General features: G+C 45.1%; 1 protein-coding gene across 2 annotated transcripts; it reads left to right on the top strand.

Moving 5' to 3' along the window:
* The first annotated feature begins 2,800 nt into the window (after positions 1–2,800).
* On the top strand, positions 2,801–14,976 carry LOC145352942 (claudin-14-like). Of its 2 annotated transcripts, XM_080203248.1 has the most exons (3): positions 2,801–2,874; positions 6,390–6,532; positions 11,959–14,976. In XM_080203248.1, exon 3 carries the CDS (start codon positions 12,053–12,055, stop codon positions 12,746–12,748), a length of 696 nt encoding a protein of 231 aa, XP_080059374.1. In that variant the 5' UTR covers positions 2,801–2,874; positions 6,390–6,532; positions 11,959–12,052; the 3' UTR covers positions 12,749–14,976. The 2 variants fall into 2 exon arrangements, with proteins under 2 accessions (XP_080059374.1, XP_080059376.1); XM_080203250.1 differs by lacking the exons at positions 2,801–2,874; positions 6,390–6,532 and adding an exon at positions 10,680–10,738.
* The last annotated feature ends 11,116 nt before the right edge of the window (positions 14,977–26,092 follow it).

Genomic DNA, 26,092 nt, shown 5'->3' with positions numbered 1-26,092 from the left:
CAGTCTATTGTCACATAGAACCCTTGACAATAGAAAACAACAGAGATTCACATCACATCAGGGTGTGCTGGGTGAACTTCATTCTTTACAAAACAATGGACGGGATTTTCTCCCCTTCTCGCCTGCAGGATCTTCCGGTCCAGGCAAAGGTGACCTCCTGTGACCGGTTCCCCAGCTGCAGGACTGGTGAGCCATGCAAAGTGCCATGGACATCGGTGTGACTGGAAGACCCCACCAACGGCAAACCGCCTTCGTTGCCAGAAAGCATGCTGCAGGGGTCTGAAAAATCCTATCACCTAAAGAGCTGTTGAATCAAGGCAAGGGAAGCATGGGACAAAATCTGTGTCCAAAACACGTTGGAGAGTAAAACTTTATCATAGGTGATTACAGTCATGTTGTCACATTAAACAACAGATTTATTATACTCCTACCTGAGAGAAAATGATTTGTGTATTCTATATAATTAGTTGATTCACATTACTAATGCTTACAAATGTTATTCAAAGAATAAGACAGCGAGCTTCTTAATGAAGTCTCTCTGTTGTCCACACTTTAACAGCTGTTAGTTACTAAGCATTAAGCTATGATTCTACTTGTGAATAAAGAGAGAGTTCCTGCTGTCAACTGCACATGTTTGCCTCAGACGGAACATCATGTTCTGATTTAGCATCAATTGTACTTGATAGCTTATTCCAATACATTGACTTTTCACTTAGAATGTGGAGTAAGGCAGTCATCTTGATGACCAGGTACTAGCAACTGTGGGGGGGTCAGAGGCTTTCATAAGGAACTTTTTATAATGACCGTTGTGTGAAATTCTATAGTGTATTGTCTTCTCCATTGAGTATCACTTTAATAACTTATCCCCTTAGGTCGTGTTGCTGCTTTTTTGCTATTAATGGACTTTTCCTTCTCTTGTCTTAGCTTCCCATTTATTTCCAGGAAATTCCTAGGCTTTTCCTCCCACCTGGGTTTGGAGGTTTTCTGTGGAAATCAATGACCCAAAACTCAAAACATTGCCTGAGACAACTTGCACCTTATTATTTGATTTCTGTTACAGGAGTTCATTAATACTTAACACCAGTGATTACTGACCTGTGTTTTAGTTGCTTGGATTCACTGAGGAACTGAGAGGGCCAGCTGGTCGATCTGTCCTTTTCCGCTCTCTGTTCAGGTAGCTGGCCAGGATATTCCCCTTCCTTATCTGGCTGCAATGATGGCATCAAGTTTCACAAACACCAGATTAAACAGGTCTCTGCTTCTCACTCTATCATGTATATACTTTATGATTGGCTCTTTGCCTGATAGCAACAGTCCATGACTTTTTTTCATTCATTTGTGGGACATGGGCTTTTCTGGCTGGCCACATTTATTACCCATCCCTAGTTGCCCTGGTTCAGAGGATTGTTGAGAGTCAACCACATTGCTGTGGTGCTGGAATCACATGTAGGCCAGACCAGGTAAGGACGGCAGATTTCCTTAGTGAAGCAGATGAGTTTTTCTGACAATCAATGATGGTTTCATGGTCGTCATTAGACTTTTATTCCAGATATTTTTCATTGAATTCAAATTCCACCGTCTGCTGTGGCTGTATTGGAACCTGGGTCCCCAGAACATTAGTTGAGTTTCTGGATTAATAGGCTAGTGATAATACCATTAGGCCATCTCCTTTTCATCCCCAGCAACTCTCCCATGATCGGGAGGGTCCCAGCAGCAAGTTTGGCCAGTGTCCCCCTAGATCTTTTTGGTTCAGCGATGGCTATCTGCTTCAGTGCACATACAGTTTTGCGCTATGGCTGGGGCCTACTTCCCTTATCTGTCCTTGGTTCCACCAAGCAACCATTTTGTAGGTAAGTTTACAAACTGCTGAATTTCTGCTAATTCAATGATATTCTAAAGAAACAGAAATCTATCTCCAAGGTCATGGTTCCTAACAGACTGTCTCCAGTAATTCCTTCTGCTTGATCAGGTTGATTCCTGGGACGGCAGGACTGATGTATGAGGAAAGATTGAATCAGTTAGGATTGTAGTTCAGGGGAATGAGGGAGAGTCTTATAGAACCCTATAAAGTTCTAACAGGAATAGACAGGGTAGATGCAAGGAGAATGATCCTGATGGTGGGGGTGTCCAGAACTAGGGGTCATAGTCTGAGGGTACTGGGTAAAACATGTAAGACAGGGGTGAGGAGAAATGTCTTCACCGAGAGAGAATTCGCTACCACAAAAAGCAGTTGAGGCCAAAACATTGAATGTTTTCAAGAAGCAATTAGATATAGCACTTGAGGAGAAGGGGATCAAAGGATGTGGGAGAAGGGGGGATCAGAATATTGAGTTGAATGATCAGCCATGATCATAATGAATGGTGGAGCAAGTTCAAAGGGCCAAATGGCCATCCCCTGCTCCTATTCTCCATGGTTCTAAGTTTAAATGGGTAACTAAAGTGAAATATTAAAATTTCCATTTCCCATCATGTGTTGAAAACCTGGTACCAGGGTAGTAAATATCAGAAATGCACAGCAAACCAAAAAAAAATCAGATAGGTCCTGTCATCGGAAACAGCCAGTTCTGGCATTTCTATTATCTTTTTTTCAGTTTTGAATGAAAATGCAAAGCCAGAAAATGTAATTACTGATTGCTAGAAGCATTAGTAAGTGACAAAAACTCAGGACTAATCAGGCAAAACATCAGGAGTATAGAAATCAATTGAGACTATGACCCTCTGAGCGCTGGTTTTAAATTGCTCAGAAATCTTTAAATAGCACATGTAGTGTCATCTAAAAATAAATTGCAACGAGCAATAACACACATTAAGCAGCTCCTAGGCTCAATAACACAGCTAAGCTCAGTTCTTATGGGGTAATATGCTGTGAAAAAGGTATGTTTTTTACACACTTTCGCTCTTCGCTTTGATCTGTAACTAAACTTAAATTACAACTTTGTTATGATTCTGAAACGCAGTGTCTAGACATTCCCCTGGCAGACAGGAAGTTGTGCTGGCCCAGGCTAACACTAATACTAAACCCCCTGTTAACTTGCTGCAATGTCTGCACAGTGCCCTCATCAGCCTTTCTAGGTAGGGCAGAGTCTAGGACATGGAGACAGAACCTTCAAATCACAACCAGAAGAGGAGTTAGAAAACACTTATGGTAGATGTGCAAAACTCCCTCTGACAAAATTACGGAGACATGGTCAAAGGGGGGACAGGACTGGCAGCTCAACATTCCGGGATATCATTGTTTTAGACACAGAAACATAGAAATATAGAAGATAGGAGCAGGAGGAAGCCATTTGGCCCTTCAAGCCTGCTCCGCCATTCATTACAATGGTCGATTGTCCAACTCAATAGTCTAATCCTGCTTTCTCCCCATAACCTTTGACCCCATTTGCCCCAAATGCTGTATCCAGCTGTCTCTTGAAGACGGGACAGAAGGAGAAACAGAAGAGGTGGGGGAGTTGCATTGCTGATGAGAGAGTAGATCATACCTGTGTTGAGGATAAGTTGATGGGATCTTGTAGTGAGGCATTATGGGTGACACTCAGGAATAAGAGGGTGAAATCTCAATGTTGGGAGTGTACTATAGAAGTGATAAAGAAAATTGATGAGGGAAGGGCCGTGGATATAGTTTATACAGACTTTAAGCCTTTTGACAAGGTCCCACATGACAGACTGATACAAAAACTAAAATCACATGGGATTTGATGTGGCCTGGCTAGATGGATACAGAACTGGCTTGGTTATAGGGGACAGAGAGTAACGGTGGAAGGATGTTTTTCAGAATGGAGATCTGTAGTTAGTGGTGTTCCTCAGGGATCAGTGTTGGACCTCTGTTGTTTGTAGTATATATAAATGATCTGGAGGGAAATGTGTGTGGTCTGATTAGTAAGTTTGTAGATGGCATGAAGATTGGTGGAGTTGTTGATCATGGCGAGGATTGTCAGAGGATACAACAAAATAGAGATAGACTGGAGACTTGGGCACAGAAAAGACAGATGGAGATTAATCCAGATAAATACAAGGTGATGCACTTTGGACCAAATTTATACTATAAATGGCAGAACCCTTAGGAACATTAACATCTAGAGAGATCTGGGTGTGCAGGTTCACAGTTCCCAAAAGTGGCAACACATGTGTCCATGGTGATTAAGAAGGCATACGGCATGCTTACCTTCATCAGCCCAGGCATTAAATACAAGAGTTAGAAAATCACAAGAGTTGGAAAGCCATATAAAACCTTGGTTAGGCCGCATTTGGAGTATTGCATGCTGGTCCAGTCATCTCTTTATCAGAAAGATGTGGAAGCTTTGGAGATAGTGCAAAGAAGGTTCACCAGGATGTTGCCTGATCTCATGTGTGTTGGCTATGAAGAAAGGTTGAATAAACTAGGGTTGTTTTCACTGGAAAGATGGAGACTGAGGGAAGACCTGATAGAGGCCTACATAATTATGAGAGGCATAGACAGAGTGGATAGTCAGAGGCTTTTTCCCAGGGTGGAAGTGTCAATTACAAGGGGGCACAGTTTCAAGGTGAGAGGGGGAAAGTTTAAGGGAGATGAGCAGGACAGGTTTTTCACGGAGATTGTGGTGGGTCTGGAACGCGAGAGGATGTGGTGGAGGCAGGGACATTAACAACATTTAAGAGGCATATGGATGGGTGCATGGATAGGGAGGAAATAGAGGGATATGGACCGAGTAAGGGCAGAAGGTTTTTTTGCTAGTTAGGGTATCATGATTGGCACAGTCTTGGAGGCTCGAAGGGCCTGTGCTGTACTTTGCTTTGTTCTTTGTTCTAAAAAGCTGAACTGATCATTTTAGATCTGAGATCATTAGTTCATTGAGTACAGGAGTGGGTAAATCATGATGCAGCTACATACAACCTCGGTTAGGCTGCATTTGGGATACTGCGTACAGTTCCTCTGACTTTTCTTTATTCAGTCATGGGACATTGATGTTGCTGGCTGGCCAGTACTTATCGCCCCTCTCTGGTTGCCTGAGGGCGGTTGAGAAACAACCACATTGTTGTGGCTCTGGATCACATGTAGGCCAGACCAGGTAAGGATGGCAGATTTCTTTTCCAAAGGAACATTAGTGAATCAGATGGGTTTTTCCAACAATTGACAATGGTTCTACAGTCATCAATAGATTCTTAATTCCAGGTTAAGATTTTTTTAAGTGAATTCACCAACTGCTGCGGTGGCATTCGAACCCAGGCCCCCAGAGCATCAGCTGAGTTTCTAGATTAATAGCCTAATGATAATTCTATTAAACTATCACCTCCCCTATAAAAGGAATGGAGCCATGGCCACAATCTCATTGAATTTCAGAGCAAGTTGAGGGCTGAATTGCCGATGCCTCTATTTATTTACCTCTATTCATTGGTTTACTGCCACTGTGGGCAAACAGAGTGCAATTCTAGTCAAGACTTTAAAAATTCTCCTGAGTTTGCTGCTAATTAAAAGGCAGTACATGCCTTTCTCAGTCGGATGGAAGGAGTAGCAGCAGGGGATACTAATTTTACGGTCCGGCCTTGAAAAGATGTTGCTGATAGAAGTGACTCCCACTATGCCGAGACCCACAGTTCTGTGCAGAGTGAGGTTCAATGGTCTCACAAGGGTGGCTAAATGAAACCAAGGTAAACTATACCACCAACCACTTTGGCGCAGTGGCACAATGGTTAACATTCCCTGCTTGGTCACTATCTGTGTGGAGCTCTCCCTGTGTCTGTGTGGACTTCCTCTGGATGCTCCAGTTTCCTCCCACAGTCCAAAAGACATGTTGGTTAGGTGTGTTGGCTGTGCTATATTCCCCGTCATTGTACCCGAACAGGCACCGGAGCGTGGCGAGGGAATAAAACCAGGGCCACAAACGGACAACTGAGAATGGACTATGGACACTGAAAATTGAAAGGGACAGTGGGGGTGGGGGGGTGGTGGTGGGCAGAAGAAGTTCTCTCCCTCTGTAGCATGTTTGGTGGTGACAGGAGGCAATGTGCCGCTCACTGATGGTGGGATCTTATGGTGCCCCCATTGTCAATGGGGTTTCCTATTGAACACACCCTTCATTGCTGGGAAACTCACGGCAGGGAGTGTGTCATCACTGGGACCATAACATCCCACCACCATGAACGGCAGCAAGATTTCAGTGCTTGAATCTGGAGGACGAGGTGATGTAACATTTAACAGGGAGACAGCTAGCTGTTGGAAAGGGTTAGGTTGGAGGCAAGCTGGCAAAAGAAGATTCGTGGAGACTGGACAAGGCTCATTACATATAGTTTCCACTTCTTGTCTTTTCTTAAAGCATTGAATGCCTTGACACTCACTTGCTTAATTCTTCAAGGATAAATATTAACGTGCATACAGCTAAACAAAGTCTTTTGTCTTTTGTATCATACAGATTGACTTGAAGGAAGAGGTGAAGCACTCCAATGATTAAACAGGCGCTTCTAGATCGACAATTGGTACCATGTTGTCACAAGTACCAATATAAAGTGATCCCATGCAAAGAATTAGCTGGGCAATCAGGAAGGTTGTTGCTGGGTAAGCCATTCACTTACTAATAAAAATGAAAGCCTGGGAAGAGAAAGAGAGTGATCTTCCTCCTTAGAGGGCTGGTGGGATGTGGGGAAACTCAAAACTCAGGGGCCTAATGAACACTAGATCGCAGGACAGCTACTGGAGTTAGTATTCATAGGATCTGGACAGTGCAGAACGAGGCCACTTGGCCCATCAAGTATGCAGACTCTCTGGCAGAACAACCCACCAAGGCCCTATTCCCGTAACTCCATACATTTACCTGCTAATCCCCCTAACACATCTTGGGACATTCGGGGCAATTTAGCATGACCAATCCACCTAACCTGCACATCTTCCAGACTGTGGGAGGAAACAGGAGCACCTGGAGGAAACCAACGTGGACTCGGGGAGAAAGTGCGAATTCTACATACACATTGACCCAAGGCTGGAATTGAACCCAAGTATCTGGCGCTGTGAGGCTGCAGTACTAACCACCATGCCACCCAGGTGGTTGAGATGGTAGATAAGTGAAAGAGATCTACTACCAACATCTGCAATAGATGGTTGCAGTCACCAACTGTGACAGGATATTGCCACAACCTCAGGACACCAGGAAAATTATTTAATGATTTTGGTGGTTTCTGGAGTGGCAACCACCAATGATTTGATAGATATTTTGATCAGAACATTTTCACAAGGCATCCGAGGTTTCACAAAGACTCCAGCCTGCATTGCCACCAAAGTTTTGAACCTGGGAGTTGCATGAATAGCTTGCAAGCTGGGGTGCTGTCTGCATGTGAGTAAGGAAAGATACTTGCCCATTCCCCACTCCAACCCCTTCCCTCTCTCCCTCTACCCACCCACCCACCACCCCCCCCCCTCCCCCACCCCCCCAGGTCACTCCCACCCACCTTACTATTTTAGGATGTTAGTGTCAGTGTAGGGGAAAGCACCTTTGTTTCATGGGTTGGCTCAAGTCTCCTTCTCCAGTCAATGAAAAGCAGTGGGACATTTCAGTAATACAAATACAGAGTTGAATTTCAGTTTATAGGGAACAATTTAAGATTTAGGAAAGGCTTCCTATAGTTCTTCATAAAATCACATGAGAAGCGTGTTCTCCTATTTGATTCAGCAACAATAAAAAAACGATGGGAAGAAATTTGTCATAAGTGTAAAACAGGTAGAATCCAGTTGGCTGCCCAATCAATGCCGTGCCAGATATCCAGTTCCATCACATCCTGGCCTTACTGGGGCATTTGTCCAATGAGATTAGAGACTTTAGCCAAGCCTCATTATATATCTTTGACTGAATTCCCAAATGGATGGATGGCACGTGGGCGGCACAGTGGCACAGTGGTTAGTACTGTTGTCTCATAGTACCCTGGGAATCTTGGTTTGATTCCCAGCTTGGGTCCTTGTCTGTCTGGAGCATGCACATTCTCCCTGTCCCTGCATGGGTTTCCTCTGGATACTCCAGTTTCCCTCCACAGTCCAAAAGATGTGCTATTTAGGTGCATTGGCCATGCTAAATTCTTCCTCACAGTATACCTGAGCAGGCACTGGAGGATGACAACTAGGGGATTTTCACAATAACTTCATTGTGGTGTTAATGTAAGGCTACTTGTGACATTAATAAATTAATTTAAAAAATATCCATTACTCTGTTTAAACCACTTCACCCCAGGGAATACATTATTTGATTGACAATTCTTTCTCTGTAATCTATTATGTCAATTACATAATGCTTATTTACACAAGAGTTTCAAGTGCTTGCAGTTTGAGCTATAAATATTTAGGTTCTGGTTGATTGGCACTTTTATAAGGCTATAGTGAAAGGCATCTTTTTAAAGAAAGTAGACGCACATGAAATAATTACAAGTTTTTAAAATCATTTTCACACATACTGTATGATTATAGAGCTTATTGTTCTATACAGAGAGTTTAGTGAGTTGGGGCATAGAATGGGCATGTAGGTACCATAACTTGGCATGGAGGGTGTGGAGGGTGAGTTAGATGAAGGTGTAAGGGGGAAGGAGTTGGCATGGTTGAGGCATAGGGAACTATGTGGGGAAAGCAGGGGTGTGAGCGGGCGAGAGTTAGAGAGTTGTTTTTAGTGTTGCCATGACAATTACAAAGTTCCAGTGCGTTGAGGTGGGCTTTTTAACAAGCCCATCTCAGAAATTGGCCACCCTTGTGGCTGCCTCTGAACTCTTTCTGGGAACCCCAGACCTGACTCCTGTTACTACCTGCCAACCTGAAATGTCTTTGCTGGACAAGTCAGGTTCCTGAGAATGGGCAGGGACTTCCTCCTGCTCTTCATCTTCCTCAGCACATTCTTCCTCAAGTGTTGTTGCTCTGGACATCACTTCCATAGTAGTTCTCAACCCCCTCCACCTCTCCACTGTGTGGTTTTGTGCAGTAAGCAGTCCAGCATTACTACTGGGAACACTGTAAGCCCCACCTCAGTGGTCAAAGCTCAAGGAGTGCATTTTGAGAATTGAACATTCTGCTCTGTAATACTCTGGGTCATCACTGATCTGTGCAGGTTGGTGGAAAATCTGAGGCAACTGGGGACACCTCAGTATGGTGAGTATGGTGGCACTGTGGTTAGCGCTGCTGCTTCACAGCGTCAGAGACCCAGGTTTGATTCCTGGTTTGGGCCACTGTCTGCATGTTCTCCCTGTGTCTGCATGGGTTTCCTCTGGTTGCTCTGGTTTCTTCCCACAGTCTGAAAGATATGCTGGTTAGATGCATATTCTCCTTCAGTGTACCAGAACTGGTGCAAGAGTGTGGCAAATGGGGGATTTTCACAGTAACTTGCAGTGTTAATGTAAGTGTACTTGTGACACGCATGGTGGCACAGTGGCTAGCACTGCTGCCTCACAGTGCAAGGGACCCTGGTTCAATGTCTGCATGAAGTGTGCAAGTTCTCCCCGTGTCTGCGTGGGTTTCCTCCTGGTGTTTCAGTTTCTTCCCACAGTCCAAAGATATGCAGATTAGGTGGATTGACCATGATAAATTGACCATTAGTGTCAGGGGGATTAGCATGGTACATACATGGGATTATGGAGACCAGGCGGGATGGTTGTTGATGCAGGTTCAGTGGACTGGATGGTTTCCTTCTGCGCTGTAGGGATTCCATTCTATGATTGTGGCAACCTCACATAGATTTGCAGGAAAGCCTCGCTGAGTTCACAACTACCTGAATATTTCGGGAGCGGAATGACTTTCCGCTCACCCAGATGCCCAATTAATGAGTTGGAAACCTTATAATGATGTGGGTGCAGTCGATAGCACCCTGCACCTGAAGGAGGCCTGCCAGAAGTGCAAACCCCGTAACCGTCTGGGCAGAATTCTCCGGTTGTGCTGGTCTAAAAGCCGGAAATTCCTGCCCGACCGTCGATGATGCTCAACATTCTCCGCAACCCACCAGCTAAAATTCCAGTGGTAGCAGGGAGGGAAGAATTCCAGCTTCTGTGTCGGAGACACCACACCCACTGTGAAGTGAATGTCCTTCCCCATGTGAGCGGACAAGTGATCAGTAACTGCTCTGATGAAAGTGTGTGTAGCTGACAGTGACATTCCACATGGGCCTTCTGCTGAGCTCTGGAAAGAGTTTGATGCATAAAAACTTTCAGGGTCACTGGTGGGACATGAGGATCGAAAGACTGTGGTTCAAAATGTGTTAATAACATTCCACGTATAGGGGGTGCGATGACCCAGTCATATTATAGCTAGGCTATGAATCCAGAAACTCAGCTAATGCTCTGGGGACCTGGGTTCGAATCCCACCACGGCAGATGATGGAATTTGAATTCAATTAAGAAAAATATCTGGAATTAAGAATCTACTGATGACAATTGTCAAAAAAAACCCATCTGTTTCAATAATGTACCCTAGGGAAGAAAATCTGCTATCTTTACCCAGTTGGGCTGACGCATGACTCAACTGCCTTCATGGATGGGCAATAAATGCTGATGTGGAGATGCCGGCGTTGGACTGGAGTAAACACAGTAAGACGTCTCACAACACCAGGTTAAAATCCAGCAGGTTTTAAACGCCAATAGCTTTCAGAGCGCTGCTCCTTCATTAGGTGACGAATAAATGCTGGCCAGCCAGCGACTCCCGTGTCTCACAAATGAATAAAAAAAATGCCCACCTCCACTTCTGAGTTTAGTCTCATCTGTCGGCCACATTGTTTTTCCGTCATACTGAGGTATGATCTCCAAGGTTGGTACACCCTTACCTCAGGGTAAAACCTCCTCCTTCCCAGTGTGCTCCATGCTGCATCTAACTCTTAACCTGGTGCCCTACCTCTGCCTTCATTGTGGTTATGTTCAGTAGCCAGATGGCACCAATGTTTGAAGCTCCCATCCTCATTTTGTATCTTCTCTGAAACACTCCTTCATGCCAGCCAAGTGCCTGAGCCAGCTGGGGCAAAAAATGTTGCCCTTCCAGATCCAGCAGCTCCTCCCTTGGGTTAAAGCCAGGAACCAACCCGCAATTTTTGTTTTGCCACATCTGTGGCAGTTGCAACAATTTTCAGCGTTATCCAAAGGAGTCCCTCGATCTACCTAACAGAGTAACCGCTCTCTCCAGGGAGTTTGCAAACTTTAAATTTTCTTCTGATAGGTGAAGGCAGCTGCAGTTTTACATGTCCAGTGATTTGATTTGATTTGATTTGATCTTTTATTGTCACATGTATTAGCATACAGCGAAAAGTATTGTTTCTTGAACGCTATACAGACAAAGCATACTGTTCATAAAGAAGGAAACGAGACAGTGCAGAATGTAGTGTTACAATCATAGCTAGGGTATAGAGAAAGACCAACTTAATGCAAGGTAGATCCATTCAAAAGTCTGATGGCAGCAGGGAAGAAGCTGTTCTTGAGTTGGTTGGGACGTGTCCTCAGACTTTTGTATCTTTTTCCTGACGGAAGAAGTGGAAGAGAGAATGTCCAGGGTCCGTGGGGGCCTTAATTATGCTGGCTGTTTCTCTAAGGCAGCAGGAAATGAAGACAGAGTCAAAGGGTGGGAGGCTGGTTTGAGGGATGGTCTGGGCTACATTCACAACCTGTAGTTTCTTGTGGTCTTGGACAGAGCAGGAGTCATACCAAACTGTGATACCACCAGAAAAGGTGCTTTCTATGGTGCATCTGTGCGAAAATGGAGGGGGCTGGGTTCGGCAGGGTGGAGCACTGAGTTCGGGTGGTGTGACTTCTATATTTGTGCCTTCGATGCCATTTTGGATAAGCCGGGGACTCGCTCCATCATGGCACATTTTCATGCTTAAGTCTGGTTTCAGGTGCAATGTTATCTTGCTATCCAAATTAGTCAGAAGAAAGTCCTGAGCAAGAGCACTAATTATTAAGCAGTTCAGAAAGTATGTTTTTGCATCAATCCTTACTAGCTGCTTTTGGTAACTTTTATCATTCCACTATTGCTAATAGGTTTCACATACAACAGAAACAGTACATTCACAGGAAAGCTGGTGTTTCCGCTGAACCCAGTAACTGCAGCCAAGAAATAAGACATTGAGGGAAAATGGTTCACATGGGAATTCAGATAATTGGCTTTTCTCTTGGCCTCCTCGGTTTGTTTGGAACTTTGGTCACCACTGTCTTACCATACTGGCGCAGGACAGCACATGTGGGTGCCGATATCATCACAGCCATGGTGTTCATGAAAGGACTTTGGATGGAATGCGCCTGGCAAAGTACTGGCATCTACCAGTGTCAAGTCCATCGTTCTCAGCTGGCATTGCCTCCAGACCTCCAGGCAGCTCGTGCTATGATGGTAATTTCCTGCTTGCTTTCGACACTGGCCACTTGCATTTCCATCATGGGCATGAAGTGCACGGTGTGCCTGGAGGAATCTCCACTGAAGAATAACATTGCCATCTCAGGGGGAATCTGTTACATCCTCGCTGCCATCATGTGCCTCATTCCAGTATCGTGGTCAACGAATGATTTAATACGAGACTTCTACAACCCAATGATTCCGCCGGGAACCAAATATGAAATTGGAGAGGCTTTGTACATTGGTTTTGTGTCGACGAGCCTGATGCTGATTGGAGGGACTCTCCTTTGCCTGTCCTGTCCTCAGCAGAGACCTGGCCGCCTCTATCAGCCACGGGCTTCATCTTCTCCTCAGGGTAGACTACCAACTGTGTGTAACGGCAACCCGAATTTGCAACCATCAGCCTCACAAAGCAGCTACCGTTTACATGACTATGTGTGAGCACAGCAAAGAGAGACTTGAATTCAGACCCTCCCTTCTTTTCGTAAAACCAGATGTGGAATTATAAATACTTCATGTCAAAGCTCCAGGACATTGCTCTGTATTGTGTGAAGGAACAAAATATAAAAAGGAGGGTCCCAGTTCTACAGAAGATCCAAGTCACTTAATTTAGCAGTAGGTTTTGTGAGGATAGCATGTTTTCATTGATCTTATTTTGTGTTAAAAATAATTACATTTCAGTATAGCTGTGTCTACACTGTAAACTGCAAATGATCAGCATTGAGCTCAATGTGGATATTTAGACCTTTGCATTGAAGTGTTCACAGTGGACCCTGAGTTACAGGCAATTAAGTCATATTTGTGCCAAAATATTGGGAAACAAGCTGTTTTGCTATACATATTGCTTAAAAACTTAACAAAGTGGTAAAATGTATTTAACTATTCACTTAAAAGCCTTCATTATTTTTTATTAACTTAAAAATATGTATTCTGTGTAAAAGCTGGGCAAAGGTCTTCAATAGAAAATGTTTTGTTATAAGCGCTCCTTTTGGTGCTAAGTTAACAAATCAAATCTGAACAGTAAAATTTGTAATCCAAATTTGTTTGAAACTGGAATGGCGTCAAAAGGAATATATTGCCTTCGGGTGTTAATTTTGTTTGTGCACATTCCAGTTCCTTAGCTTGCTTTTCTGTTTGAGCGAATCACTTAGAATTTGAGACTAACTCATTTTTTGCTAAAATTCCAGTTAATAGTTGATGAGAAAACTTTGTGAACAAACAAATATTTACATTTCACTTCTCTATACAACAACCAAAAACCAAGTTAGCTACAACTTTTCAAGTTAAGAGTCAAGTTGGCTGATATAAGGAGAAAAAGCAATGAAATAAACGTGCAAGAACTGATCTGGGGCAGGGAGTTTTCCTGTCCTGCCTGCCACAGGAATTGGGGAAGGACCATGCAAAGGTCCATTGACCTCAGGTGGGATTTTCTGACCTTGGGGTAAGCGTGGCTGGAAAATCCCGTCCACGCTTTCTATCTTGTTTTGTGTGGCTAAGCAACAACCATAAATTATACATGAAGGTGGTCAAGTCAGGACATTACGTCTGATGTGATGGTTTGTACCACTGTAATACCTCCTTTGTATTTATAAGCTGGGCATTGAGTTGTTATGCATTCTGTGATCTGTTCTGAGTGACCGCACAAAGAAATCGTTGCCGTCAAGGCCACTGAATAGACATGAGGGAGGCCCTTCAGCCCATCAGCTTATCCATCTAGAAATGTCCCAGAGCCTTAGGGCAGCATCCAGCTATTTATTCAATGATTCCAGAGATTTTCCATACTATATTTTACATGGAACACCACATCATGGCTTTTTGTATGAAAAACTTCCTGAAGACCCTCAGTTTGTGTTTAAGAACTTAACAAGTTAAGTTCTCGATCAGGTGACCTGATCGAGGTGTACAAGGTTATGAGAAACATGGACAGAATGGATAAGGACTAGCTGTTTCCCTTATTTGAAGGGTAAGTCAGAGGGGACAGAGGCTCAACATTCAGAGTAAAGGGCCAAGTGCTGGCAGATGGGAGTAGTTGGGAGGTCAGGTGTTTTTTATGTGTCAGTGCAGACTTGATGGGCCGAAGGGGCTCTCCTGCTCTGTATGATTCTAAACTTATGAACACAATTGTGTAAGGGCTTTGTGGGATTGGCACCTTGATTCCAGATGGGAAATGGCTGCAGTTCTCCATTTGTCACTCACTCATTATTTGAGTGTCACTGTAACACACAAAGAGAAGTCTTCGGTGGGTTTGGAGCTGGGACGGTGGGTGCAGGGAAAAGAAGAAAGGAAACATCAGGTTGGTAACCCAACATCTTTCCATTTCCCTCCAACTTTCCCAGAGGTGGGTTCTGGTGAGGTTGAGAACTCCATGAGTGAAATGTGGAGCAATTAGGGCAATTAATTAGCTAATAAAAAGCCATAATTTGCACGCAATGACTCTTTCTCAAAGGCACACAGGTTGCACATTAAGTGGCAAGTTAAGGAAGATGAGTGCATCATAGGCAGTTATTGAAGGTTCAACCCACCATCATTTCAGCACTGTACAGGGAGAGAGTAATATTCCATGGGCCAACCATTGTTTTAAGCTAGCACTGATGGGAGCAACTCCTTAACATACGCACTTGGACAGTTTGCAGCAGCAGACCTGGATTTTAATCCTCAGGGCAGGGCAAGAAGGCAGATTACTGTCTGAATGGCTGTAAATTGGTAGAGAGGAGTGTGCAGCAGGACCTAGGTGTCCTTCTGCATCAGAATGTAGGGTTACAATCATCGCTAGGGAGTAGAGAAAGATCAACTTAATGCAATGTAGGTCCATTGAAGAGTCTGACGGCAGCAAGGAAGAGGCTGATCTGAGAACATGGATTTGGAAAGTGCTGTTAGGAATGGGTTAACTGCAACCTTCCACTTTAGACCTAATTTGGGATCCATAAAGGGATTGCAGGTGGCACTGAGGGTTGAGTGTGTGTATGTGGAGTTGTAAAAGAGAATAAAGTGAGTTTGTGAAGAAGTTGGACTTGCATCATCTTTTATGACTGGACTGCAACTGAGTGGATTAACAGGTGCTGTTGATATAGCCTTGAAAAATTGTTGCATTGCATCTTGTGGATTGTGCACAGGCAGACACGGTGCGGCATGGGTGGAGGAGTGAATTTTATAGATACTTGTGTTAAACTCAAATACTTCCCCAGATTTTAAATTGGCAGTCAGAGGTCAGGAACTCTGGTCTAATCAAATATTTGCAGAGTTTTCTCTGGAAAAAAGTGCTGTGGGATTAGTGGTTTCAAACGCTGAAGTTAAAGCACAATTTTGAGTATGAGGAAAGTCATGATTATGAAAACATTCTGAACGAATATTCCATTAAGTAACCATTAAGGCTTTATAGAGGAAAGTCAAGAAGCAAAGATCCTTGTCGTAGCAGTTTTGACAGATACCTCTAACATCTCACATAGAAACATAGAAAATATGAGTAGGAGGAGGCCATTTGGACCTTCGAGCCTGCTGTGCCATCCATCATGATCATGGTTGACCATCCAACTCAATAGCCTAATCCTGTTTTCTCCCCGTATCCTTTAATCCCATTTGCCCCTAAGTGTTATATCCAGTTGTCTCTTGAATACATTCAATGTTTTGGCATCAACTACTTCCTGTGGCAATGAATTCCACAGGCTTACCACTCTTTGGGTGAAGAAATGTCTCATCTCCATCCTAAATAGTCTACCCCAAATCCTCAGACTGTGACCCCTGGTTCTGGACTTCCCCACCATCGGAAACATCCTCCTTGCATCTTTTGTTAGAATTTTGAAAGTCTATGAGATCTGCCCTCATTCGTCTGAACTCCAGCAAAAGCAATCCTAACCTAGTCAACCTCTCCTCGTACATCAGTCCTGCCATCCCCAGAATCAGCCTGGTAAACATTCACTGAGAGCAAGAACATCCTTCCTCAGAAAAGGAGACCTGATTACACACAATACTCGAGGTGTGGCCTCATATATAATTGCAACAACACATCCCTGTTCCTGTACTCAACCTTTCGTGATGAAGACCAACATCCCATTTGCCTTCTTTACCACCTGCATGCTTAACTTCAGTGACTGATGCATGAGGACACCCAGGTCCCACTGCACACTCCCCTCTACTAATTTACAGCCATTCAGACAGTAATCTGCCTTCTTGTTTTTGCTCCCAAGAGGAATAGCCTCACACTTACCCAAATTATACTGCATCTACCATTGATTTGCCATCTTACCCACCTGTCCAGATCATTCTGAAAGATCTCTGCATCCTCATCACAGTTCAGCCTGCCACCCAACTTGGTATCACCTGCAAACTTTGAGATGTTACATTTTGTTCCCTCATCCAAATTATTGATATATATTGTGAATAGCTGGGGTCCCAGCATCGGTAAAATGAATTCATATAAAGTTGGAATGACTGACTAGCCACCAGCGTGAAGACAAATGTCTTAGACACATGCACATATTAAAAAGAATAACTTTACACACAGTGCAACAGAGTGCATTTAACATACAAATGTACTGAAGGAATATCTATTAACTCAGTATTTCTTCTGTTAGGATTACTCCGACCAGTCAATTTGATCATGGCGACTTTTCTGACAATGCTGTTGATGTTTCCATGATGCTGAAGTTTACCTTTGTCACATGTGTTACATGACATTTGATTGTAAGCAGCAACCAGAGTGGTGAAGCACGTACAACAATCCAAAAACCATTCTGCATTTCACTGTGCCATTTACCAACAAACTCATAAAAATATCAATGTACGCAGGGTTACAATGCAGACAGATTTGGGGATCATATACCTCAATAAAAGTGCTTTTTCCTCCTATTTTATTCATGAATCAACAATGTGATTGCCCACATTGATTTACAATCAGTTTCATGTGACTGTACATTGGACCACATTAATGGCAGGACGTGAACCAGGACATTTGAAAACAGCAAAATGCTGCAAGGTTGTGAGCAAATCATTTGCCTTGCAATGTTGTTGATATGTAAATATTGACTATTAGGATGCCAAGGCAATTAACACTCAAACTTTTCTTTCAAATGTGTTATGAGATTTGTTTTATGTCTGTTGAGGTAGTGAAGCCTTTGGTTCTCAACTAATCTAAAAGACAGAGCCTCAAACAGCTCAGTACCTCATGAGTAACACACTTGGTGAGGCCAGGAGCAGAAACCCTTGACTAATTACTCATGTGCCAATTAAACATTCTTCTCTGAGGCTAAGAAAATCAATCTCATCTCACAAACTTTTCACCAGAACAGAAATCCTGTTTTTTTGTTTCTCCTGGGCAGCCAACAGGGGTCCGTTCAGGACTTTTGTGTTGGCTACTCTCTGCCTGACTCAAATGGGAGGAGTTTTCACCTTGTGCATTCCACCTCAAAAATTGCAATTGGTAACCGGTGGGAGTGTCATCTTTTCCACAGCAAAGCTGCTTTAGGCTTAAAACAGGCAGTCAATGTGCTGCATGTCTATTTACAGTCACACTTTAGGTCTCCATGTGCAACCAAGAAGCCCATCCCACCTTTGCCCAGAGGTGGCCATTTTGGTGAAAAAGGGGCAGACAGCAGTTGAAAGTTGACCCTTAATATAATTGAATCAATCCGACAGGAGCCCAAGAAGTGAGACTTGCTACAATGACCAGAGCTTAGTAGCTGTCTGTTCAAGTCCCACACATTCTCCAAGAGGTTTTTGATGCTTTTCTCAGAATACAGACCCAACCTCCTTTTCAAATAGTGCCACACACAATGGACAGTTGGCTCAATATACTCTGGACTCCAATCCATTGTTTCCATCTACATTTCCCGCTACCTCGGAAAAACAGCCGGCATTACCATTGACACAGCACACCCTGGACATACACTCTTCCATCTTCTGTCAGAATAAAGATACAAAAATCTAAGAACACTTACCAACCAACTCAAGGACAGCTTCTTTCCTGCTGCCATCAGACTTCTGAATGGACCTACCATTTTTAAGCTGATCTCTCTCTACACCCTAGCTATGACTAACATATTCTGCACCCTCTTCCAAGATCCGCAAAGAAAGACTGTCCTTGTAGGTCCATTGTTTCAGCATGCTCCTGCGCCACTGAGCTTATTTTCTCTTATCTTGACTCCATCCTCACTCCTCTGGTCCATTCCCTCCCCACCTACATCTTGGACTGTTCTGATGCCCTGCATCATATTGACAGCTTCCAGTTTGCAGGCCCTAACTGCCTCCTATTCACCATGGATGTGCAATCTCTCTACACCTCCATCCCACACTAGGATGCCTGAGAGTGCTTTGCTTCATTATTGAAAAGAGGCATCAACAATTTCCATCCACCATCACTCTTCTCCACCTGGCTGAATCATTTTGTCAAAGGCTTCTCCTTTAACTCACCACTTTCTCCAAATTAAAGGTGTAGCAATGGGTACCCACATGGGTCCTAGCTACGTGTGCCTTTTTATGGGGTATGTGGAACATTCCTTGTTCCAGGCCTACCTGGATCCCCTCCCACAACTCCTCCACCGGTACATCAATGACTATTTTGGTGCCGCTTCATGCTGTCACCCAGACCTGGAAAAATTCATCATCTTCGCTTCCAGTTCCCACCCTCCCATCACCTTCACCTTGTCCATTTCAGACCCTTCCCTGACCTTTGTCCCATTTTTGGCAATAGACTATCAACCAATATCCATTGGAAGCTCACTGACTGTTACAGCTATCTGGACTAAAGCTCTTTGCACCCTAGATCCTTTAAGGATTCCATCTCTTTCACTCAGCTCCTTCGCCTCCATTGTTTGTTCCAATGATGCCACTTTCCAAAGTGATGCTTCTAATATGTGCTCCTTTTTCCTCAACCGCCTTTCCCACCTTCAGTTGTTGAAAGGGCTCTGAACAGCATGCAGTCCATCTCCTGCGCCACGACCCTCACCCCCTCCCTCCCAGAACAAGGATAGAGTCCGCCTTGATCTCACATTTCACCCCACCAGCCTCCACATGCAAAGCATAATCCTCTGTCATTTTCGCCAACTCCAGTGTGATGCCACCACCAAACATTTTCCTTTCACTCCTTGTGTCAGCATTCCACAGAGACTGTTTTCTCTGGAATAACCTAGCCCACTCCTCTGCTATACCCAACACCTCTCCCATCACTCATGGCACCTTTCCATGCAATTGTAGACGGTGTAATACCTGTCCCTTTACCTTTATGCTCACCATCCAAGGCCCAAAACACTCATTCCAGGTTAAGCAGCATTTCACTTGTACCTCTTTCAATTTGGTGTACTGCATTTGCTGCTCCCAATGTGGTCTCCTTTATAAGGGAGAGACAAAGTATAGTCTGGGTGATCACCTTGCTGAGCACCTCCAGTCTGTGTGCAATCGGGACCCTGACTCTGAACTTCTGGTTAACGCACAATGCTGCTCCCATACCCACATATCTGTCCTTAGCCTGCTGTAATGTCCCAGTGAAGCTGGAGAAACAGCATCTCATCTTCCAGCAAGGCACTTTATAACCTTCTGGTCTCAACATTGAATTCAACAACTTCAGATGATTAGCTCTACCCACCATGACTCCTTTGTTTTCATTTTATTTCATTTTTAATTGTTCCTTACCTTTTATTTCTTTGTCTTTTTTTTCTTTCCCCCTCCCTTTCTTTCCCCTTATTTTATACTCCCTTTCCTTACCATTTCGCCCCCTTTTTTTCAATTTTACCTCTCTGCCATCCATCTCCCCCTTCCCCCCATATCTTAATCTGTCACAGTTTACCCTCTGATTTCAGCTTCTCTGCGGTTCGGCCATTCACACACTTTACTCTCTATGGGCTGCCATTAGCAGCCTTTCCCCTGGTTTTTGTGGCTATGACTCATCTTTCATTCCCTCACCTTGCAGTATAAATATCTCCCACTTTCCATGCCTTTTAGCTTTGATAAAGGGTCATCTGGACTTGGAACGTCAGCTCTTTTCTCTCATTACAGATGCTGCCAGACCTGCTGAGATTTTCCAGCATTTTCTCTTTTGGTTTCAGATTCCGGCATTGGCAGTATTTGCTTTTATTCTGCACCCTCTCCTTTCCTTGTCCCTTGTGTACACTGAACGGTGTGCTTTGTCTGTATAGTGCACAAGAAACAATATTTTTCACTAATCCAAAACATTGACAATAATAAATCAAATAACTCTCAGCCAAAAGAGTTGAAATTCTCAAAGAAAGTTTCTTTTTACATCAACAAAGACAACAGACTGGATAGAAAATAGGACAATATAGAGTATTGGATTACATAGATTCCTTACAGTACAGAAGGAGGCCATTTGGTCCATCAAATCTGACAACTGACCAATCCCACCTGTGTCCTATCCCTATAACCCCACATATTTACCCACTAATCCAACTAACCTACACATCCTGGGATACTAAGGGTCAATTTAGCATAGCCAATACACCTAACCCGCACATATTTGGACTGCGGGAGGAATCTGGAGCACCTGGAGGAAACCCATGCAGACACAAGGAGAATGTGCAAACTCCAGACAATGACCCTAGCCAGGAATCAAACCCAGGTCCCTGGAGCTGTGAGGCAACAGTGCTAACCGTTATGCCATCATGCCATCCATGATACCGGATTAGCCTTGGATGGAAGAGTAGGCTGACGTATAAATAGAAGAGGATAATGGTAAGTAGCACTGCATAGAAGATTAGATTGGCATATAGTATTCGGTAGATTAGACTGGTGCTATATTTAGCACTGGATGGAAGAGTGGACAGATAATTAATACTGGACAGGAGTAGACCAGTAAATAATAACGGTCATTGGTATCTGGTAGTGTGCTGTGAACTTTATATCACTTCACTACTCTAAAAGAGATTAGTGAAATTGATTACAAAGTGCTCCAGATTAATCGAGCTGCGGATTAGAAGCTAATGGATTGCACTTCAAAATTAAGATGCACTTCAGTTAAAAGAGGAACGGCAATACTGTTAGCAGCCATGAATCAATAACACCACTTAACTACAATTAAAGCAAAAACAAATTGACTGCAATTCTTCCATCAATTGCACATAGCTTGCAAAAAATTGTCAATAAGTGAAGCTGACCAAAAATGCATAACAGGCCTAATTGCCACCCTTGCAGTTATGAATAGGTTCGTTTCAGATAATAATTTGTTGGTTATCTTGGTATCCCTGCACACTCCTTCTCCAAAGATTTGAGTATGCTGGTGGTTTAGCATAGTGTACCAGACACATGTTACAATCCAGAGTCCCGCAAGCTGTTTCTTGCCAGGACTAGATGGGAAGATTGAGCACTGGAGTTTGCAAAGCACCATGTTCCCCAACCCTTGACTGAAAGGTTGGCAGGGAGCCCGCAGCCAGTTTACTCTGGAAGCGGCGTCATTTGTCTCAGGTAGAAACTTCCACCTCTCTGGGCAGTTAGTCCTGCCTTGGAGAGCTGCTGACAAAGATTGGCTGGCAGCTCTGTAGTCCCGGCAGCACTATGCTGGGGCGTGGCCATTGTTGGGACTGCAGGCAATTGCCAAACAAGAGGGGCGATAATCCCAAAAAAATTCTAAGCATTGAAGTTACGTAAAAACTGGAATAAATCACATTGTTTTTTTCAGTGGGAGTTTCAAAATGAATCTCCCACACTCCGTGCACTGCAGAGTGCACCAGTGTGAATCCCATTGAAAATCACTGGGTGGGGCCTATTCCCACTGGAAAGGCCGGCAGCATTGCGCTGAGTGGGCCATTGCGCATGTGCCAGTCTGTCAGTGCTGAGATCAGCCCCCTACTGCCAACCTCCCGATTGCAGGCCAGCTCAATTGCTGTCCAGCCCTGTGACCCCTGCATCGCTGGCCATGCGACCATCACCCCTCACACAGCTCAATAGCTGACCACCCCCCACCCGGATATATCTGGGCCAGCCCCGATCCCCTGTCCACCGGGCCATCTCAATCTCCAGCTGCCACACCCCCACCGCCCCCACCCCCACCCCCAGCATTGCTGCAGCCCCAACCCCTGGAATAAACTGCCCCGATCCCGATGGTCAGCCCCAATCACTGGCCTCCCTCCCTCTGTCACAGATCCCAATGCAGAGTGACAGTAGGGCATCCTCACTCCCATAGATTAGCCCAGAGGCCCTACTCTCATCAGGACCTTGGCACTGCCTCCTGCCCAGTGGGCAGTGGTGCTCCCTGGGCATTGGCACTTTGCCCATTGGGCAGTTCCAGGGAGCCTAGGCTGGCACTGCCAAGGTGGCGATACCAGGGGGCAACACGCAGCACTTGTCCCTCGGGGGGGGGGTCTTGATTGCCCCCCTTCACTCCGGGCTGCCAGCAAGTGGGAAAGTATACTAAACCCTGCTGGAGTAAAATACTCCTGATGGGGAAGAGGGAGAGGCAAGTGGGCCTTCAGAGACTTCGGTCCTGGGCCCACTTATGAGACTTAAAATGAGCTGCTGAATATATTAAGCAGTTTCACCCCGATTTCTGGAGCTAGAAATCCGGTGCTGGAGATGTGTGGAAGGCTGGATGCCCAGCGGGTAGCCCATGAAATGGCTTCTGCTAGAGTCTCCCGATCCACTGTGCTAAAAAAGCAGTGCAGTGGGATGGGAGAATTGCCCTTGTCAGTTCCACACAGACTCAATCTAACAACAACAGATTTATCCTGGGAGTTGTTGCCTATACCAAGTAGTTCATGAAACTAAGTAGTGTCTTAAACACCCCAATGACATCATCAAATCATGTGACCAGGTGTTAAAGCAATCATGCAATCACTTAAATATATAACAGGAACCCTACAGGAGATTCACTCTGTTACCCGAAACCACTTGAGACAATAAAAGGTGCTGGGCTACACATCCGATATTCAGGAAGTTCAGGACAAGAGTATATACTAGAAATATGATTTTATGTTCTCTGTTTCCAAAACCTGAAAGATTGCTAGCTAAAAAAATCATTATGCTCATTTTCAGGCAAGGTGATTGTGAGGTACGGCTTGTCATCACTGAGCCATGCAAACTAGTACTGCCTCCTCATTTACGTGACTGCAGTGTTGATTTGAGTGGGGTCCTCGCTCCTGGCTGCCTGAACACTACGGTGAAGGCCAATCTTAACTGGTGCAGCCTACCCTTCTTAAAGGGGAACTGGACTCATTAGGAAGAGGATTCTCCTGACAACATGTACTGTCACCAGCTGAAAATAAGGGCTGCACACATGGGACTTCAGGAAGGACATGGCTCCTAGGTTCACAAATTAGTTAAAAAGTTTATTTATTAGTATCACAAATAAGCTTACATTAACACTGCAATGAAGTTACTACAAAAATCCCCTAGTTGCCATACTCCGGCATCTGTTCGGGTACACCGAGGGAGAAATTAGCATGAGCAATACACCTAACCAGCATGTCTTTCAGACTGTGCAAGGAAACTGGAGCACCCGGAGGAAACCCACATAGACATGGGTAGAATGTGCAAACTCCACACAGACAGTGACCCAAGCTGGGAATGGAATGCAGGTCCCTTGTGCTGTGAGGCAGCAATGCTAACCACTGTGCCACCATGCCATCCCAGCTACAATACAGGCAGAAGGAGGGATTAGGTTTCTGTATTGGGTGCCAGGATACTCAATGCCCAATGCCAAAGTGAATTGGAGCAGGTGGCCAGAGGTCAATACCAGGAATCTGATCCAGGGAATCTAGCTACTATGCCACAAGATATCTACTGTCTATGGTCAAGATGAGTGAATGCATATTCAAAGGACCTCCTATCCCTGTACTACTAACCTCTTACACAGCTTAATACAACACATCTCCTCATTCACTCAGCCGTCAATTCAGGCACTCAGGACTCAAATCTAACACCCAGAGGCTCCACCACAGCTGTAGAACAGGTGACCATGTGGTGATACAGTCACAGAGTGTCACGTGGTGGGAGCATGCCAGATTTCCCCATGACCGGGGGATAGCATAATGGCCCGATTTTAGCTCTGAGCAGCGATTGGGGGAGGTTGTGCCTGCTTTCAGGCACAAAAACTTGATAAAGTCAGGCACGAAGGTCATTTAAATGAATTTGAATGCATTTAAATTGCATGAATGGGCTACATGCCCAATTTTACCAGCGCTTCCCCCTTTACCACTGCATTCACCAATCTAGAATCGGCATGAAACAGACATGCTCCATAAAAGTCTGATTCGGGTGCTCCATCAGTGACAGTTAGTGAGGAGATAAGTGCCTCACTTCCAACAGCTCTCTGCTGCTTAAGGGTGTCCTTTCGTTGCAGCCATTTTATTTCTTGGGTTGATGGGGTCTCTGAGAGTGTGGGGGGTTTAGGGGGCTGTTGCTCAGCAGGGTCTCCGATGTCCGATTTGCAGCACGGACCCAGGTCTCAGCACTGACCTCGGGTTTTGCAGTGCTGCTGGGTCCTAGTGCACTCAGCATTCTTCCAGCTGAAGGATGTGCACAAAGCCCTTCCAAATTACATTGCTGCAGCCTCTCAACTTTGCAAGGAGCTGTGATTGTGGGGAGCATGTGGCTGTGGGAATTGGGGGGGCTGTGATTGTGGGGAGCATGTGGCTGTGGGAATTGGGGGGGCTGTGATGGTGGGGAGTGTGTGGCTGGGGGAATTGGGGGGCTGTGATTGTGGGGAGCATGTGGCTGGGGGAATTGGGGGGGCTGTGATTGTGGGGAGCATGTGGCTGGGGGAATTGGGGGGGCTGTGATTGTGGGGAGCATGTGGCTGGGGGAATTGGGGGGGCTGTGATTGTGGGGAGCATGTGGCTGGGGGAATTGGGGGGGCTGTGATTGTGGGGAGAATGTGGCTGGGGGAATTGGGGGGGCTGTGATTGTGGGGAGCATGTGGCTGGGGGAATTGGGGGGAGGCTGTGATTGTTGGTGTGGTTGGGGCAAGCAGCATTCTTTAAATTCTAAGTATGTTCCTCTCCATCTCTCCCCACTCCCTTCCGAGTGATGAGATGGCTTTTGTGATGCAACCAACGGATCTTGCTGTTCTTTTGGTTGCTGCTGGAGCTGAGAAGGAGTGGGAGAAAGAACTGTGGGCACAGGAGGCCCAGGCCTTACCACTTGCTGGACCAGAGGGAGACGACCACCAGAGACAGGAGGTGGCCACCACTCACCCATGGAGGGGTGGGGGGGTGGGACGCAGGAAAAGGAGGGAGTGGAGACCCCGGCAGTTCTGTGCATGTGTCATTTGAACAGATATCAGACACCGTGTGTCACTGGTGCCTCCCCTTCTGAAAGGAGACAGTGCAACACCTGCACCACTTGTTGCAAGACCTGGCATCCAGAATTGGGGGGTTGGGGGCCCAATCTCAGTGGCTGAGAAATTGACAGCCACTCAACTTTTATGTGACTGACTCCTTCCAGACCCCTAACGACGATGTATGTGGCATTTTCCAAACAACCGTGCACACCTATGTTAAGCAGGTCACGGAAGCCCTGTGTGCCCAGGCTGGGCAGTACATCAAATTTAACCTGGACCAGGCCCAGCAGGAAGCCCAGGCTGCAGGGTTCACAGCCATTGCGGGGTTACCTAATGTACAGGGGGCCATCGACTGCACACACATCGCCCTCAAGGCCCCCCCTACAGCATACACAAAGGTTCATCAACAGGAAGATGTTTCACTCCCTGAATGTTCAACTAGTGTGTGACCACAAAATGAACATTATGTATATCTGTGCGAGACACCCAGGGAGTGTGCACAACAGCTTCATTATCTGGAGTTTGGACATCCCGGAGGTATTTGGGGAGGAGCCCAGGCTGGGGAG

This window comes from Carcharhinus amblyrhynchos, chromosome 15, assembly GCF_965287045.1.
Source record: "Carcharhinus amblyrhynchos chromosome 15, sCarAmb.v2.hapA, whole genome shotgun sequence".
In the NCBI taxonomy this organism is placed as follows: Eukaryota; Metazoa; Chordata; class Chondrichthyes; order Carcharhiniformes; family Carcharhinidae; genus Carcharhinus; species Carcharhinus amblyrhynchos.
Note: the sequence above shows the minus strand (reverse complement) of the source record. Positions and strands in the feature narration are given on the sequence as shown.

Excerpts from the sequence above, each read along its gene's own strand:
- LOC145352942 (XM_080203248.1), top strand. The coding sequence starts at position 12,053 with ATGGTTCACATGGGAATTCAGATAATTGGCTTTTCTCTTGGCCTCCTC.